At 46.6% G+C, this 18,229-nt stretch overlaps 1 protein-coding gene across 1 annotated transcript; it reads right to left on the minus strand.

Moving 5' to 3' along the window:
* Window positions 1-1,197: 1,197 nt before the first annotated feature.
* On the minus strand, window positions 1,198-13,858 carry TMED2 (transmembrane p24 trafficking protein 2). Its single transcript, XM_075534945.1, has 4 exons — window positions 13,584-13,858; window positions 11,663-11,855; window positions 6,774-6,881; window positions 1,198-2,710 (listed from the first exon to the last, which is right to left on the minus strand). The coding sequence occupies exons 1-4, from the start codon at window positions 13,761-13,763 to the stop codon at window positions 2,586-2,588; spliced, it is 606 nt and encodes a 201-aa protein (XP_075391060.1). The 5' UTR covers window positions 13,764-13,858; the 3' UTR covers window positions 1,198-2,585.
* Between the last annotated feature and the right edge of the window lie 4,371 nt (window positions 13,859-18,229).

The raw sequence follows: 18,229 nt of genomic DNA on the forward strand, positions 1-18,229 counted from the left end.
CGTGCCGGAGCGGCAACGTTCCGGAGGGCCGGTAGTGCAAGTGTCCGGAAGCTGGTGACACAGGAGACCGCGAACGGCGAGGACCAGACCAAATGCACAGCCACTTGGCGGCCGGCGCCTTTCCAGACCGAGCAGGACTCGGCGCGAGGGCTCCGCGGGCCAGCTGGGATGGACATTAGCGGATTCCACTACCCCACTCCACGCTACAGATCTGCAAAGGTCCAATGCCTAGTACTTTACAAACGTTCGCTTAATTCGGAGGACGCTGGGGTCGAGCCCTAAACCAGCGCGGTCATCACTAGCTTGGGTCTTGGTTTGTCACGCCCCACTTTGCACCTGACTGAACCAAAAACCAATGAGTAAATTCCAACTCACAGCATCCCAGTTCGATGGTTCCAAGACCGCAAATCCTTACATGACTAGAAAGCCTCACTCCTCTTTATACCCAGACTGAACGAGAACCTACATGGACCTCACTGTGCGCTCTGAATGTAGACTCTCAGCAGGGGTGGAACTGCAATGGACATTTGGAAGCACTGGCTACTCAACTAGTTTCTGCATGGACGGGTAAGGAACTCATGTCCACTGGTTGCAGTAGTCCCAAAGTAAAGTGACAGCTCAAACCCTGAAGCACAAGGTTCCCTAGCAAGGGATCAAGTGGGGCTTGGCAGAGAAGGTGCTGATCTCAAGGCCTCCAAGCCCCTTTCCTCACACCAGGAACAGGATTTGGAGCTTAAGGGCTTTGTGGAGATAAATGAACTAGACCAAAGAAAGCACCTGGCATTGTGCGCCCACGTTACACAGCACTGAGTAATCTGTAATTCCTTCCATTACGAGCGGGTTGGCGTTAGGAGGGGGGAAAGTTTCAAAAGGGAAGGATCTAGTCTCTGGTTCCTACTCAACCTCAGGGCCTCCCTCAAGAAGTTCTCACATTCATGCACCAGGATGTGGAGTCAACACTTCTTTTTCCAGAGGAAAACAGTACGTAAGGAGTGCACTGCACCATCCAAGAAGGCACACAGGCAAACCTAAAAAGGTTCCTCGGCTCACTACCCTCAAGGTCACAGATGTCACAAGCTACAGACATCTGTAATGGGCACACTTATCCCCACAGCAAGGGCATGTCTCATCTCAAATGTCAACACAGCGCCAGTAACAAACAAATTAATCATTAACATAAAACACAGAACCTGAAGCTGTTTTTAAAAATAATTGTTTATTTACTGAACCTGGGGTCTATTAGATATACAACCAATTGTAAATTTACATGTTAATTCAAATTTGAAGTGTTTTCACACACACAGAAATTGGCATGCAACAGTTGTCCTAAGGTGGAAACACAGTCACCTTATCAATGAACTGTTGCAAGTATTTCACCCAAGGTTGAAAAAATTGTTTATCTTGAACATGAAAACCTGTAACAAATTTAAATTAATTATATAAAACTCGTTACTTGTAGTTTTCCCCCTTGTAAAGATCCAAAAAAAAATGTACAAGTAACCAATATACATCAGTCACAACATAATCCTGGATCACCCCCACACCACAACCAGATGCTCCTGTAATTTTAAACCCATCATCAGAGACCAAGAGAAACGCATTTCATTTTATATCAAAACAAAATCCACATGTGCCAAAATTAAAGACCCAGGAGAAATAAAACCAGAAACCCAAGAACTGACACTAATGTTCAGTACCCTAATTAAACAGTGGCCCAAAATGCCGCTGAACAAAATATAATAGTGGCTGTATATCATCGTAATGAAATCCAAGAGGCTTTAACCCTTTGGCATTAGAAATCCAGATCTTTCCAATTATGTGAGCCTACAATTTCTAGGTGCCAAGAATGGAGAATGTGGACATGCCAGTACAAGAAAAACCAAAAAAGCTACCATTTCACCCAAACTCGCAGAGATGAGCTTGAACAGACTTCTTGTGAAGTTTGGTAGAAACCAAAGAGTGGTTAGTAGCTGCTTGTGTCATCAATTTAAGTAGAGGTGATTGAGTCCTAAGGTTCAAGGTAAAAATTTCAGGGGGAGAGGGGAGTAGGGACAGGGGGAAATGTGTGTTTGGACAAGTCTTATTTTAAAGCAAAAATAAGGTACAGAATATATCTAAAAGTGCCCAATCATGGTGAGACTCCTAACTGAGAGAGCTCGGCCATTGAGTTGGGAGGCAAGTGTCGGGACTCGGCCTGTGGATTCTTCTCAGAGCTCAACAAAAGCCATCCTAACTGTCCCGAGGCGCAGATGCCGTGTAGTCAATTCTAGGCTTGGTGCAATGTCCTCCACAAAAGGAAAGGAGACCGAAGAAGGACACCACACCTACATTTCACTTCCAGTGCTCGAGGTTTGCAAGGGCTTGGATAATGGAGGCAGAATTCAAATAAGAAACAACGCCAGCCAAATGTCAACTTCCTAAAAAGGTGATCCCCCCACCCCCCTAGTATCTGAATCACGAAAAACATGAGCTGTGAAATGGACAGTGCAGAGAAGGGAAACAGAGAGACTAACAACATTATTGTGACCAGGGCTTTTGGTCAACAGTGAGTTAAGAGTTTAGGACCATCAGGAAAAAGGCTCTTTTTAAACAACCCTCCGGACTTCAAAAAATCTCTTCAGGTAGTAGATCTGTCCCAGTGTCATGGCAACTAGAACGAGGGCTTCAAAGAAGGACCACAGGACCACTCTGCTGTTTGTGTTGTCGTTGACTGTGGAGGACAAATAAACAGAATTTAACAACCAGGAAAATGCAAACAGCTACTACAAATTATTCCCTAGTCACTATGGAGTGAAAGGAATTCTCCGCCTGATTCATCCTACTTTAAATGTTGGTCTTGCCTTTGATCCCAAGCAACTAAAAATACAGCATTTTGGGTTTTAAATGGACCTTACATACACAGAACAGAGAGGAAAAGTTCCCAAGACCACAGCTTAGGGCTGAAATACAATTCAACCTTCTTCCTCCTTCACCACTGAAGTAATCTGTAATAATCCTTTCTGTTGAATCAGAAAAGCGAATTAAAAAAGGAATTATTTTGAAGTCACAGGGCTACCCAAAAGCACTGTGGAATGGGCCCAAGTCACTTTTTCCTTAAGCAGCTGGTTACCAATATTGACTAGGCGTCCACTGTGCTCGCAGCATCTGCTCTGAAGAGCGGTTGCTCAGTCCCTCTCAGAGTACCAACTTCAAGACAAACTTGAGACTACAGTCACCAAGGTCCCACTCTCAAGCGAAGGATTTGATTTGTATTTACTGTCGCGTTCTGTACAAATTTCTGATCAAATTCTACAGCTTTTATTGTATGAGCCCCAATAAATTGTTAAAATTAAAAAAAAAAAAAAGAACAAAAAAAAAATTCTACAGCTTTTACTTTTTGAACTAGTTGGGTTTTTTTAATCGTTTTATTAGGGGCTCATACCACTCATCACAACCCATACAAATACTGTGTAAAGCACATCTGTACATTCATTGCCCTCATCATTTTCAAAGCATTTGCTCTCTACTTAAGCCCTTGGCATCAGGTCCTCATTTTTCCCCTCCCTCATGAACCCTTGATAATTTATAAATTATTATTGTGTCATATCTTGACCTGTCCGACGTCTCCTTTCACCCACTTTTCTGTTGTCCGTCCCCCAGGGAGGAGGTCTCATGTAGATCCTTGTTATCGGTTCCCTCTTTCCAACCTACTCTCCCTCCATCCTCCCAGTATTGTCATTCACACCACTGGTCCTGAAGGGATCATCTGTCCTGGATTCCATGTTTCCAGGTCCTATCTGTACCAGTGTACATCCTCTGGTCTAGCCAGACTTGCAAGGTAGAATTCGGATCATGAGAGTGGGAGGGCGGGAGAGGAAGCATTTAGGAACTAGGGGAAAGTTGTATTTTTCATTGTTGCTACATCGCACCTAGACTGGCTCATCTCCTCCCCTAGACCCCTCTGCAAGGGGATCTCCAGTGGCTGACAAATGGGCTTTGGGTCTCCACTCTGCACTCCCCGCCTCATTAACTATGGTAAGATTTTTTTGTTCTGATGATGCCTTATAACTGGTCCCTTCTACGCCTCGTGATCACACAGGCTGGTGTGTTCTTCCATATGGGCTTTGTTGCTTCTGAGCTAGAAGGCTGGCTGTTTACCTTCAAGCCTTTAAGACCCCACATGCTATACCTCTTGACAGCCGGGCTCCATCAGCTTTCTGAACTAGTAGCTCTTTTATTAAGAGTCTGCCAATGGCCACTAACAAGAGTAACCCTATGAACGAGCTGAGTAAGTAGCTATATGCATACCATTAGAAAAGGTATCACCGAGACTATTCCTACCTACAGAGCCAATGACACCAAAGTAGGCAAAAGCAATTAGCATTTATCCAAAGGGATAACTTAACAAGTTTTTCCAAAGTTGTGGTTTTCCTTCCAAGAGCAAGAACTGACATATGCGCAAGATTTGACTCAAGTCGTATACACTCCCACCCCACCAGATTCACTCGTGCTGAAAACTTAGGAGCCAACTGGCAGCATCATGACAAATCACTATTCTTTTTAATTATGTATCTAAGGAGAAAAGCTAAATAAATACATCAAAATATTATTTAAGCAACTATTGAACGATGCTGGAGAGACATGGAGAAATGTTTTTCTTTAAAGTCACTGAAAAAAAAAACAGGATATAAAATTTAATTGCTATCATTACTCACTAATGTAAAAATTCCTTATTTCAAGCCAAGTTAAACAAAAACAGCTTAGGGATGGGAAGAGACAAAAATATTAATGAATTATTTTAGATGGTCAACTAACAGTGATTTTTATTTTTGGGGGGTGGTTTTTTTCAAATTTTCTTACTGAATGTATGTTAACTCTTTTTTCAAACTCAGGAATGATTACACCTAAGAAACGCATGGTCTCTTATTTGTGAATGTGAAAAGAAAAACTTTTCTTTCATTTACTAAAAAATGAAAAACATTTTAAAAACCTTAAACTTAAATACATCACACCAGAAGAAGGGAGCCCCCTGGACAGTGAGTGTGCCTAAGTCACCATCCTCGGGCCACTCACACGCTGGCTGGATATGGAATTAACACATGACTACAACTGCAGTTAGAAGACCTCATCATGTTCTTCTCGGAAGTCTGTGCTGGAGAAAGAAGATGTACACCAACAACCAACACTGAGGAGACTATTTGCTTCTTCCAAATTAAACTGAGTATGTGGGAATCTTCTTACGTGAGTGCTATGACCACTGTTTATGAGAAGAACAAGTACAGGGATATTCAGGCAAACTGAAGGCCGGAGAACAAGGCTGGCCATCAGCAGACTGAAGGCTGGCACTTCCCACCCACTGCTCTGTTGCCAAGACTGAACTAGCTACAACTATCCACAAGTGAGAGGCCTGAGCCTCAGGCCTGGTTCAGCGTCCTCACCCACGAAGGAGCCAGCCCCGTCTGGGAACAAGGTAATCAAGTGGGTTGTCTTGTCAAGAAAGGAGAGAAGGTGGAAGGAATCAACAGGAAGGCAGCACAGGGGTACAGACACAGCCCTGACCTATCCATACCCTACCCCCAGCCCCCAAAGGCAGGGTGGGCTATTTATTTTCTGTTCTATTTACTGAGTCTTCAACCAAGGAGCAGAGAAGCCTATGCCCTAGGACCTAAAAGCTTTCTGTGAGTGACAAGACTAGATGTAGCTGGGCAGAAGACCAAAAACCTGGAGACCTAAGACACCTTATGTCTGAGCCACTCTTGTCACCAGCCCAACTCCTAAGCAGAATCACTGTGCACCTGGAGATGGGCCTTGCTCCAAGAATGAAGGCCACTCAGCAATGGGTTGGGCCAGGCCCTGGGTGCCAATGTGTCATCTCCTAATTATCAATGCAAAATATGGAACACTGGGTCTGGGGGAACACAAGCTAATGTGGGCTCACGGGATGCCAATCATCCTTGTTTCCCTAGAAAACGACATTCCATATCACAATTCCAGATTTGAGACCTCATGGTGATCACGAGGGCATTTTTGGGTTTTCTATCCTCATCGGCCTGTACCTTCCGACTCAGAGGAATTACATCAGCACCTAGGTTTCAAGACTGCCAAGATGAGAGCCAATGCCACAGCCGCTCTGAGAAGCGCTTCCTTTCGGCTGTAGACAAACGGTGCCCTCATTCTTCACGAGGACCTCCCCCTTTTAAAACTCAGAAAAGCTTGTTAGGACTCTGAACACCATTTTGTTACTGTTTAGAATGAATTTCACCATAAGCAGATCTAGTAGATTCTAAAATTGATTGTGGTGATGTGTACAACTCCTCAACATGACTGAACTAATGAGTTGTAGGATACTGAAATTATAAGCCAATAAAATTGCTTTTAAAAAAGGAAAAAAGCATCTAGCCAAGCTGGCCTAGTACTAAGCTCTACAGACACGTGTGCGCAACAAACGGTGCTGCCTGGGCGCTCTCCCACCACCATCCTGCTCGGATTTCTCTTTTCCCTTCCTGTGGTGAAGACACACGGACCCTCACTGCCCAGTTCAACACGCTTCACCTGCGCCACCTAAACACCAGCTTCACCCACCACTGCAGCCCCCGCCAAGAACGGCTGCCCAACCGGCCACCCTGCCCCAGGAGCTTCTCTGAGTTAAGGCTTCAGTAAGATAGGTTCGAACACTGTCCAAAAAGAAACAACCTAAGCAAGCCCTGGAGTACCAGGTCCCCTCGCCCTCTGGTGCCCTCCCCACCCTCTCGCCCCGCCCCAGCCCTGGCTGCGAAGGTCCAGCTTTTACTCACTTGCTCTGTGTATTCTCTCTCGAACCTCCATGTACTCCTGCTCATGCTTCACAGCTGTCATCGCCACTGCGAGCTCATTAATCATTTCTTCTAGCTTGTTCTGGTGGGCTAGGAGTTTCAAAACAGATGAGCATTTACTTGGCAGTCTTTTTATGGAAAACACCTATACCTTAAAGAATGTCCCTCAGAGAGGCATACAAAGCTAGTTTGGAAATGGGCCCAACATCATTTGAACCACTCACACGATGGCAGTTTAACTCTCAAAGCCTCATTACGTCTCTGCCCATTAGAGAAACGTCTTTCAGCGTAGAAAATACACAAGGGGACATCCAAAGATACATGGAAACTTGAGGTTAAAATAGAACAGAATTTCTACGTGAGCTCTGTGAGGTGTCTAATTACTATACAATACTCATGAACTACAGGAGAATCATTTGCCTTAAGAAGTGTATTACAATGACTGCTGCTAAATGAAGTACGTGCTATTGATTGCTAACCAGTGGGGCGGGGGGGGGGGGGGGGAAATAAAGGGGAGCTGATATCAAGGAATTCAAGAAAGAAAATGTTTTGAAACTGACTGTGGTAGCTTGCAAGTCTGAACAGAGCAGAGGATGTACACTGGTGCATATGGGAGCTAGAGGCACAGGGAATCCAGGGTGGATGATACCATCAGGAACAGGGGTGTGAGGGGTGATGCTGGGAGGGTAGAGGGTGAGTGGATTGGAAAGGGGGAACCAATTACAAGGATCTACATGTGACCTCCTCCCTGGGGGACGGACAACAGAAAAGGGGGTGAAGGGAAAAACACCGGATAGGGCAAGATATGACAACATAATAATTTATAAATTATCAAGGGCTCATGAGGTGGAGGGGAGCAGGGAGGGAGGGGAAAAAAGAGGACTTGATGCAAAGGGCTTAAGTGGAGAGCAAATGCTTTGAAAATGATTAGGGAAAAGAATGTACTGATGTGCTTTATACAATTGATGTTTATGTATGGATTGTGATAAGAGTTGTATGAGTCCCTAATAAAATGTAAAAAAAAAAAAAAACCTGCCTGTGCTAGCAATCACACAACACTGCTTGAGATGAATGAACTAAGAAATATTATGATATCTGAAAAAGCGTCCAATAAAATGAGAAAATAATAAAAAATAAGTTCAGTAAATAAAATCATGCCCCCCCACAAAAAATGGGTGGGAATATGAGGAGCGGCACAAATTCTATCATTTAAAAATAAAACAAAATTCCATAAACATCAACCAAAACAAAAATGAATTCTTCAAAATCATGTTAACTCTAGTGTTAACTTCAAAGCAGCCCCAACAGACTTTTAATCACTGTGAAGTTTAGCATGGAGGCAACCTTGTGAAAATCCACACCAGCACACGGTTCTACCACAGGCAAAGCAGCCAGAGCACCACAGTGGGCGAGGAAGAGCGGGCACTGGGAGCCACAGACATGCTCTCAGCCGCATGGGGTTTCAACCAGCTATCCTGTCAGCAAAGTCAGAATGCAAGGTGTACCAATAATATCAAAGACCGGGTACCTCTAGGCAGGACTGCAGGGAAATGATAAACTAAGCAAGTCAGGTGGGCTGAATCCCTGGCTAACTGCACTAGATGCCAGCAGCACACTTGCAGCCAGGCATAAGCCTGCTCTCTGTTGACTGAGGGGGCGGGGGACATCACCCACAGTTGAGAACCACTGCTGTAAAAGAAGGCTTGTCTGACAGCTTCCACTGAACCACACTCACAGGCAAAAGACAGCACAGATACTGTGGGAAAGGATAGTCACATTTATCAGCCAACATATTTCTAACTAGACAAGAGTCAATTTCCACAATACAAACACAAAGCCCTTCAAAATGCCTAACTGTGGGAAACAGAAAGGTTATTCCTCAGGTTGTGCCCCCATGTTCTATGCCAAACCTGAGGTGCTGCTTGCTAACACATGGTAATGACCATTCACTTGGAGGCCCACTGCTTAAAGGTTATCTGCAAGTTGGTTCACACCGACTTCCAGAGTCAGGTCTTAATCTCACCGCATCCTATCCATTAGTACAGTAGAGAACAACTTCCCAAACGGGGTTATACCCAAGCCAGAGTCCAGAAGTATAATGTACTATAGAAGGAGTCTGGCAAGAGGGCCATTTTAACTGACTACAGCTCAGTGACTCACACCAGAAATGCTCTCAACAAAACTGTCTATGTGCAATTTTACATTTGAGGGGAAACAATTATTGTCTGGTATGGTCCAACATTTTTGAGGGGGCCCTAAATTTGAGATCACCCAACCATCAGCTCCTGTATCTATTGCTTTTCTGTGGTTATTGCAGAGAAAAGGCGCCCTGGTGGCACAGTGGTTGTGTGCTGGGCTGCAAACTGAAAGGCCAGCAGTTCAAAACCACCAGCCGCTTCGTGGGAGAAAAATGGGCTTCTTACTCCTATAAAGAATTTCAGTCTCAGAAGCTCACAGGGGCAATTCTACCCTGTCCTACAGGTCACTATGAGTCAATATTGACTCAATGGCAATAAGGTGGGTTTGTTTTAGTTTGACAGTTTGATTGTGGAGAGGAGTAGTCCAGGTGGCAGAGTGGGTGTCGAGGTCAATACCAGCCACTCCCCAGAAGAAAGAGGATGGTCCCATACAGATGTGCCGCATTGGGAATCCTAGGGGGGCAGTTCTAATCTTCTGATGTGAGTCAGAATCAATGTGATGGTTCTGAGTTTTTATCTTAAATTGTGGGCATGTTAGTTTTAGGTGCTGAGGAGGCTATCTGGATCCACAGAGAACTGACTAGAACTGCCTCTTACAGTTTTCTAGGCTACCATTTTTAGGTTGAGTCTTGGTGGGGTGGTGGTTAAAGGCTTATCAACCATCTAGAACAATCATACTCTGTAATATGTCCCACCCTAGTAGGGCCCACTCCCTTCTGGTAAGGATAGTGGATTGTTCCCCTGAAGGACAGCCCAGAGACAAGGTCAAGCTAACTCAGGGAAGGCCGAGGCTAGGTTGCCAGGGAGACTCTCTAGAGTCTGCCCATCTTGTCACATGTATGCCCCACCTGCCTCCCCTTCCTATTGCGTGTCCCCTAGCTCGTCCCACTCCTGTTGCACATATGCCTATTGTACAAACCCTTCCTGTTATGTTAGTAGGGGGCTTGCACGTCCGAGTGTACATAAGCCTTGAGTAGAAATACATTCGCTTTCTCTGCGCAGATCTGGCTGCTGAGATCATGGCCATCCCGGAGGTCAGCATTCACATGCCAACCGCCCCTTGGACCCGCTCAATTGTGGGGGCGGGCACCCCACACCTCACCTTTCTTGAGAACTAGCAAATCCTACATTGCAAAAGGCCTTGAAAATAAAAAGTGAGCTCAAGAATCTGGTAAGGTTGTTAGATTACAAAACACGATGAACGTGTTCGGCATCTGTTGTCAGTGGAGTCCCTGGGCAGGACAAAGGGCTCCAGAGCGCACTGCTAACCAGAGGTCGGAAGCGCCAGTGTACCCAGGGTCACCTAGAAGAAAGGCCCTGTGATTGACTTCCAAACACCCAGCCCATGAAAACCCCATGAAGCCTGGTTCTTCTCTAACACACAGCAGGTCACACCAGCAGTTGGACTAACTGAACAGTAACTGCCACTGGATGTTACTACTCTCCTAGCTGCTTAGTATGTAGAACAAATGTGGCCATGCTAAAATTATGAAAGTGTTGAACAAATCCTGGTCTCCAAAATTCCTGGCAACACACTTGAGTGGAACGCTACAAACAAGCATGTGCAGACTGCTGGTGGATAATCAACTCCCGGGTTCCCTGCTGGTCAGCTGACCATCAAAAACCACTCTAAATGCAGCATATATATGGTAGAAGGAGCTTTTATCACATGGCTCCCAAAACTGTATTTCAAGTTAGAAAACTTTTACAACAGCACAGCAAAACTAGCGAAGACATTACTTGGCCAGTTATAGCTGAGCCCTTCCACCCTTCAGCATTCATTTTGGACCTGGGGTTAGCCACTGAACTGCTAACCACACAGTTGGTGGTTCAAATCCAACAGCAGCTTTTTAGCAGAGAGATGAATGGGTGGTCTGTTCCTGTGAAGATTCAGTCTTAGGAATCCAATGCAGCGTTTCAGTTTGGTTCTGGTTTCTAGCATTCCCAGTGCTAGTTCATGTCAAATTACTCAACTCATCTCTACTACCAATCAAATTAAAAAGCACCAAAAAACAATCATTCTGATTAATTGTAGGGTTTTTAAAAAAGGAAAAACATTGTCATGCTAACACACTGCGGTTAGAAAAAGAAAGCAGAAATTAGACAAGAGCCAACGAACATATGCAAAAAGGCAAATGCTGTCCACCAGCTGTCCACATACCATCCCAGGAATCTCCACCACCTACAGCGTAAAACAAACAAAATATCGACAATAATTTGGCAAAACAAGTCACGCCTACGAATGAGTAAATAAAGACGCGTAAGGGGGCTTCCAGAAATTAATGGAAAAGCTCCATTATCTTATAATTCCTTTATGCCACAAACTTTTAGAAGCTTCCTCTTTAACAAGAGTAACAGATATACCCAACAGGATCATACATGTGTGTGACCCACATGTTGACAAGAACACAAATGACTTATAAAAGCTGCCAGAAGGGCAGGAGGACAGAAAGAAAAAAAACAGCAATATAGTTTTCACTGTTCTTACTTATGAGATCTGAACAGATACTATGTATATAAAATGATACATTTTTTGGATGTAGTGACAGTGAATGAACCTGAAATGAAAAAAAAACCCAATAGGTCATATTCCATTCAGGAGGATTTTGAAAGAGTGTAGAATTGAACCGTGGTTGTTGGATGTGGGCTCGGCCTTCTGAATGTTCATCTCACCTTCTGTTTCCATGTCTTGTCCTTTTGGGGCCTCCCCAATGTCAATGGTGAACATCACTATCTTTGGAGTCATGGTGGACATCCTATTGCTAAAACAAAACTTGTATGTTCCATCCATGTGAGCAGCAAATGTGTATTTCCCACTGGACTCTCGGTCTCCTTTGTAGATCCCTTTGTTATCAGGCCCTGTGATCTAGAGGCAGAAGAGAAATGGATAAGATGCCACGGAAAAAGGTAAAAACATATACATCCTAAGTTTGGCCCACTGAGAAAATGTGATTTTCACTTTACTCCACTTCTGATGGCACTGCCAGTAAGCACTAGTCTGCCAGCCAAAAGGCCGGCAGTTAAAAAACACCCGCCACAGAGGAAGAAAGGTAAATTTGTTTCCTCACATAAAGACTTACTGCCTCATTGTATCAGGTCACTAGGAGTCGGAATCAGCTCATGGCAGTGGGTTTGGGTTTTCCACCTCAGTGAGGTGATGGCGACAGTTAACTTCCAGGGAATGCACATCTCCCACTTAAGGGAGCAAGGGTGGGTCGGATGGCTCTGTAATGCACCTTTCAACTCCAACTACATTTATTCCATCATCTGGAAGATAAACCCCTGACTGCATTTATTCTTCTAAGTTCAATGAGATATCCCTCAGAAACTGAAGGCATGCCTTACACATGACCATCTCCAAGTGGCATCTCATCAACAGATTCACTGCCGGAGTCCGTTCCAACTCATAGCAAACCTACAGCTCAGGGTAGAAGCCCTTTTGCGCTTCCAAGACTTTAAACCTTTAGGAGGTGCAGACAGCCTCATTTTCCTTCTGCAGAGCAGCTGGTGGGTTCAAACCACCCACTTTGTGGTGAGCAGTGCAGTGTGTAGCCCACTATTGCCACCAGGGCACTTGCCAAGTAGCCTCCTACCACACACATACCAGCATGTAATGGACGCTGTAACAAAATGAACTTCTGCTTAACAACCAGCAATGTTTATCTTGTTACAAAGTTTTCCAATTTACTGACAGCAAAGAAATCTGGGTTTCTGAGAGGCATAAAGGTTTTCCAAAGGGCAACACTTAGACTACCCTTTGAGACTCCAAGTTCTCATCCACATCATTTCCTTTAATAAAAGTTCCTGTCACCTGTGCCCCTGGAAGGCTGGAATCCCTGATCTCTAATGGTCTCAGCTAATTCTAATCGTCTCTCTGCCTGGGATCCAGGATTTTTTAACGTAAAACATCGTGGACTTTGTCCAAATATCCCCGAAGTCGGGAAGAAACCCGTAACTAACAGGTGCTGGAAGGCTTCTATCTGGTTTCCTAACTTGATGAGACGGGCAAATCATACTCTCAACTTAAAGAACACAACTTCGGGCCTGCGGGTTTCTCAGCTGGGGCAACCATCAGTCGCAAATTCCATGGCATGTCGTGCCACTCGGGCCGGGCTACACGAGGTGCCAGGGGAAAGGGCTGGCATAAGGACTGGAGAACGTTCGCTCACACTGCTTAGGAGGAAACAGACAGCGCGAGCATCGGACGGGCAGGCCCCAACAGCTTTCGGATTACTTTTTTGAAAAGTTTCCACGCCACGTCCGCACATGGCCCTGTGGGCCCAGGGCGGGACCGGCCACGCCGTCCCCGTGGGCGACGCGCGGGGCGCCCGCAGGAAGCGGCCGTTCAGGGCGGGAACCTCAAGCCGAGGAGCAACGACTCCACACTGGGACTCTGGGTGGGCTCCCGCAGCCCAGATCCGAGGCAGGCCTCCGAGAGAGCTTTTGGGGGGACCCGGGCGAGGGGCGCTCCCCGGACCCAGACGGCGGCATCCGGATCCCGATGGCCGCGCAGGCCCCACGCGGAGCACGGGTGCCGCCCGCCGCCCACGACAGCCGCGCGATCCCGCCGCGGCCGTGGGCAGCGCGCCCGCACCTCCACGTCGATGTCCAGAAAGCCGCCCTCGGCCACTTCGAAGATGAGGCCCATCTTGGTGCCCGAGGTGACCCGCTCGAAGAAGCACTCCTCCGCATGCGCGTCGATGCTAACGAAGTAGCCAGACGCCGTGGCCACGAGCGCGGCCAGGAGCACCAGCAGCTCAGCGAGGGTCACCATGGTGGCGCTGGGGCCGAGGCCACAACCAGGAGTGCGGCCTCCGGAGCCGCCGCCGCCGCCGCCACCGCCACCGCTGCCGCTCCGGCCGCTGCCGCCTCAGCTCCGCCCCTTCCGGCTGCACCACCCGAGGAGGCTGATGCGGGCCCCTCGGATTGGCGGGCGCCGCGAGCTGCCACGTAACGGACGCACGGCGGCCGCCGAGGGACACGGCGCCTCCGCGCGAGCGCGCCTAGACGGCAGCCCCGGAGGGCCAAAAATCATTGGCCCAGCTCGCCTAACTATCACGTGACGCACCCGGAAGGCGTTGCATGGAGAAACCTTCCCCTGTCGAGACAAAGTCCTCTTCAGAAGGTCTACGAAGGTGGCGAAAAGATTCGAAGGCGGCCTGGTAGAAAGAATGAAAAGTAGGGGCTGAGGCAAAGGCTTCTATACTAAACCCCTAAAATATCTATCTATCTATACATACATACACACACACATATATATATATATATATCCTCCTTAACTCAGGGGAAGGTAAAAAAACCCTCCATGGTATTGAGTAGATTCAGACCTCCATATCTGATTCTGTACTTCTTTACAGAGGTAAATGGCCTCATTTTTCTCCTGTGGGGCAACTGCTAGGTTTGAACCACCTACCTTGTGGTTAGAAGGCCAACGCTTACCCAACTGCACCATCAGGGGAGATTAAGAGACCTATTCATATTGGAAAGAGCTAGTGAGGAACCTCCTGGGATGCTGGAAGTGTACTGAATTCCTCTGTGTGGTAGGCATGGGAGTGTTTTAAAAATTGGGGTGGGGGGGGGAATCTTATTCAATCTGTATCCTGAGCAAATAATTCAAGAAAGTAGACTTCATGAAGAAGAATGACTATAGTTGTAGCATCAGGATTGGAGAGCGGCACGTTAAAAACGTGTGTTATGTGGATGACACGACTTTACCATCTGAAGGTCAAAGCCTTCAGCTTGCCAGATGCGTTCCACTTCAACGTCAACAGAACAGAAATCCTCACAACTGGACCAAGACACAGCTTCATGATAAATGGGGGAAAAGGTTGCTGCGATCAAGGATTTCGTTTCACTGTATCACTAGAATGCGCCCTAGAAGGAATGATGGTGAAATTTGGGTCACATACTAAGGACATGTCATCAGGAGGAACCAGCCCCTGGAGGACACCATGCTTACTTGCTTTTTAAAAAAAAAAATCATTTAATTGGGGGCTCTGACAGCTCTTACAACATTCCATACATCGATTGTACCCAGCATATTTTCATGCTCTCTAAAGTAACCAGGCAACAAAAATGGAAACCATCTGTGTGATAGACTGACACATGGCCACAGTGGGCTCCCACATAGCAAGGACACTGATGATGGAGCAGGGCTGGGCGTGGTTTGTTCTGTGATACAACCAAGTCCTAACTGACTTGCTGGCGCCTAACAACAAGAACACAAAAAGACAGATGACCTTTGCTTTACTTATATAGTATCCGGACTGATCTGTGTATGGATAGTCTCTATCTAAATCCACCCAAGTTCGAATTTGCCCACTTTTTCAAAGGTTCATAACCATAGCACATCCCCTTAGGCTTGCCAGCTGCTAGGACTGGTTCTTCCGCCCTTTGCCTCCTGACAACTTCATACTTACTCCACAAAACACAACTCCAAGGCCACTTCCCCGAAATACTTCCAGACATCCCTAGGCTGAAAAGCAGTCCCTTCCTCTGTGCTTCCAGCCTGAATTTGCTTCTACTTGATGGATGGCATCCATCCATCCTGGTGAGTTAGAGTTAGCAGAATAGAAGCTCACAAGACCCAAAGATTGCCTGGTGCACCCTGTCCTGAGCCCTAGCACAGGAAGGCCACAAAAGCGTCATTCATGCTGCTCACTGCCATTGAGATTCTAATTCATGTCGACCCCTCTGTGGGTTTGTTTTTTATTTGTATTGTTTAGCTTGATGGCAGATCATCAGCATTACACTCATCAGTTCACACACATTTTGTTTCAACTCAGTCCACTGCCATCCCCTCAGATACACCATGATTTCTCCCGTGTCCTCCGCTTCCTGTTTTCATCCTGCCTTCTTTCCTAACTCTCGGTTGGTTCTTTATCCTTGATTAAATGCTGTCTTTTTTCATTTTAAACAGTTGACTGTTCTAACACATGGGGGAGTTCAGTTCCAGGCCTGAAAGGTGACCTAGTTTTTTTGTTGTTGTTGTTTTGGGGGGGGGGGTTCCATCGCTCTCAAGCCAGCCAGTAAGCTTGGTTTCTTATTGTTAGGGGGTGGGGTTTGTTCCACATTTTTCTCTCATTCTCCATCTAAGATGATTCTTTTCAAGGACAGTTGTTTGTGGTAGCTTGGCACCACCTGGTTCTGGTATCAGGGTTGTGGAGCATGATGTTTCCGCACAACAGGAGACCACTGGGCTAATTGTTTCCACCCATCTTTCTGTTTTCACCATTCTTCCCTCCCTCTGGGGAAATACCAACCCTTGTGTTTCGATGGCTGCTCAAAAGCTGCTAGGACCCTGGTTGCTACTCACCAAACCCCACCCACTACCCTCAAGTCCATTCTGATTCCAGCCACCTTAGGGGACGGGATAGAACTTCCCGTGTGGGTTTCCGAGGCTGTCAATCCTTATGGGAGCAAAAAGCTTCACCTTTCTCCCAAAGAGAGGTTGGTGACATCCCACCGCTGACCTGATGATTCACAGCCCAAGGCATAACACACCTCGTACCACCCAGCCCACCACCACCCCCACCACCCCCAGGCTCTTTCCATAGATAGCAAAGGGCTGTGTAAATTGAAGGGGTTCTTTCTTTCATGATCAAGCGGCAGTAGGGGGCAGTGGTGGTCCAGTAACCAGCATCCGGCCTCTGGTGTTAAGAAGCAGGTGCAGCGGCAGCACAGGATGTTTTCCCGACTGTGAGAATGGGTTACTCTCGCTGTGGTCTTTGTTCCTGCACCCCTACCTTGCAGACCGCGACAGGTAGACTGAGAAGTCCAGGCCGAGTTCCTGCTCTCTTGGGCAAGCCAATGGCCTCGGTGCTATTCTGGGAGTTATCACAGAATGGAAGCTCAGCCTAGGCCTTGCTCCTCCAGCCATACTGCAAAGTGCATCGACCCTGCTGCCAGAGGGGTAACCCCACTGAGCAGCTAACCACAAGATCAGCCGTTCAAACGCACCGACCACTCCAGGGAAGAAAGATGGAGCTTTCTGCATCCACAAAGCTTCACAGCCTTTTGGAAAAGGATACCCACGGTCACTGTCCAGCACAAAGAATATAATCAATGACACAGAATTAGACAGGAAGTCGCGGAATTGGAGAGTGTTCTGTTGTGTATATTTTTACCACAATTAGAACAATAATAATAATAATTACATGACTAACAATGACTACAAGAAAAGAAAATATTCTAGAACTGAATATGATGACAATTGTACAACTCTTCCTGATATGGTTGAATCATTGAGTTGTATGACATGCAGATAAGGTGCTGATGAAATACAAACCTCCTACTATTAATTCTACCCTATGACCCCCTTATAGAACACATAAAAGTGCCCCATATGGCTGTAATCCGACCAGCCAACCAGAAGACTCCATATGTATGCCCATTCCAAAGAAATTTGAGGCAACAAAATGCAGAAATTATAGGATCATTAACATCATACATGGGTCAAATTCACAGAAGATCATTCAGACCAGTTGCAGCAGCACATTGACAGGGAGCTGCCAGAGACACAGGCTAGATTCAGGAGAGGACGTGGAATGAGAGAGATCGCTACAAACCTCAGATGGATCTTGGCTGACAGCAAAGAATTAACAGGGGATGTTGTGATTTATAGACTAGGCAAAAACATAACACTGTGGATCATAAGCCATGGATATCATTGCAAAGAATGGGAAATATAGCATATTGCATGGTGCTCATGTGGAACCTGTGTGTCGACAGAGGCAGTCTTTCGAGCAGAACCAGGGGATGTTGCATGCAGTTGATTCTGCCTCATAGCGCTCCCGTAGCAAAAACTGGAGCACCCTCTCTTGAGGGTGTGCAGACTAATTTGGATGGGAGCAGACTGTCATCATTTGTTCGCGAGCAAGACTCTCAGCTCTCTCCCCTGAGGCGCGGCTGGTGGGTTCAGACTCACCTCCCACCTCTTGTGGTAAGCAGCAAAGGCTTTCAACCCTGCCTCTGTCTTCAGGGCTGCTTGAGAGGAGGTAAAGGTTGCTACAAATTGATCTGCATTTCCACAAGAAAAGTACTGTTTTTGCCTGTGCACAGGCACCCTGTTGCCAGAGAAGAACCGCAGTCAGAACATTTCGTAGCCAGCGCTCCCAGATGTGCCTTCTGCCCGAGACGCCTTGCACCTCTTCAGCTCAAAGCAAGGGCCAACCCGACTGAAGCTGGCCCACGATGACCAAGCAGCATGACTGTGACCTGGTGACCATTGCGAACAAAGCA

Source organism: Tenrec ecaudatus, chromosome 16 (genome assembly GCF_050624435.1).
Source record: "Tenrec ecaudatus isolate mTenEca1 chromosome 16, mTenEca1.hap1, whole genome shotgun sequence".
Taxonomy (NCBI): domain Eukaryota; kingdom Metazoa; phylum Chordata; class Mammalia; order Afrosoricida; family Tenrecidae; genus Tenrec; species Tenrec ecaudatus.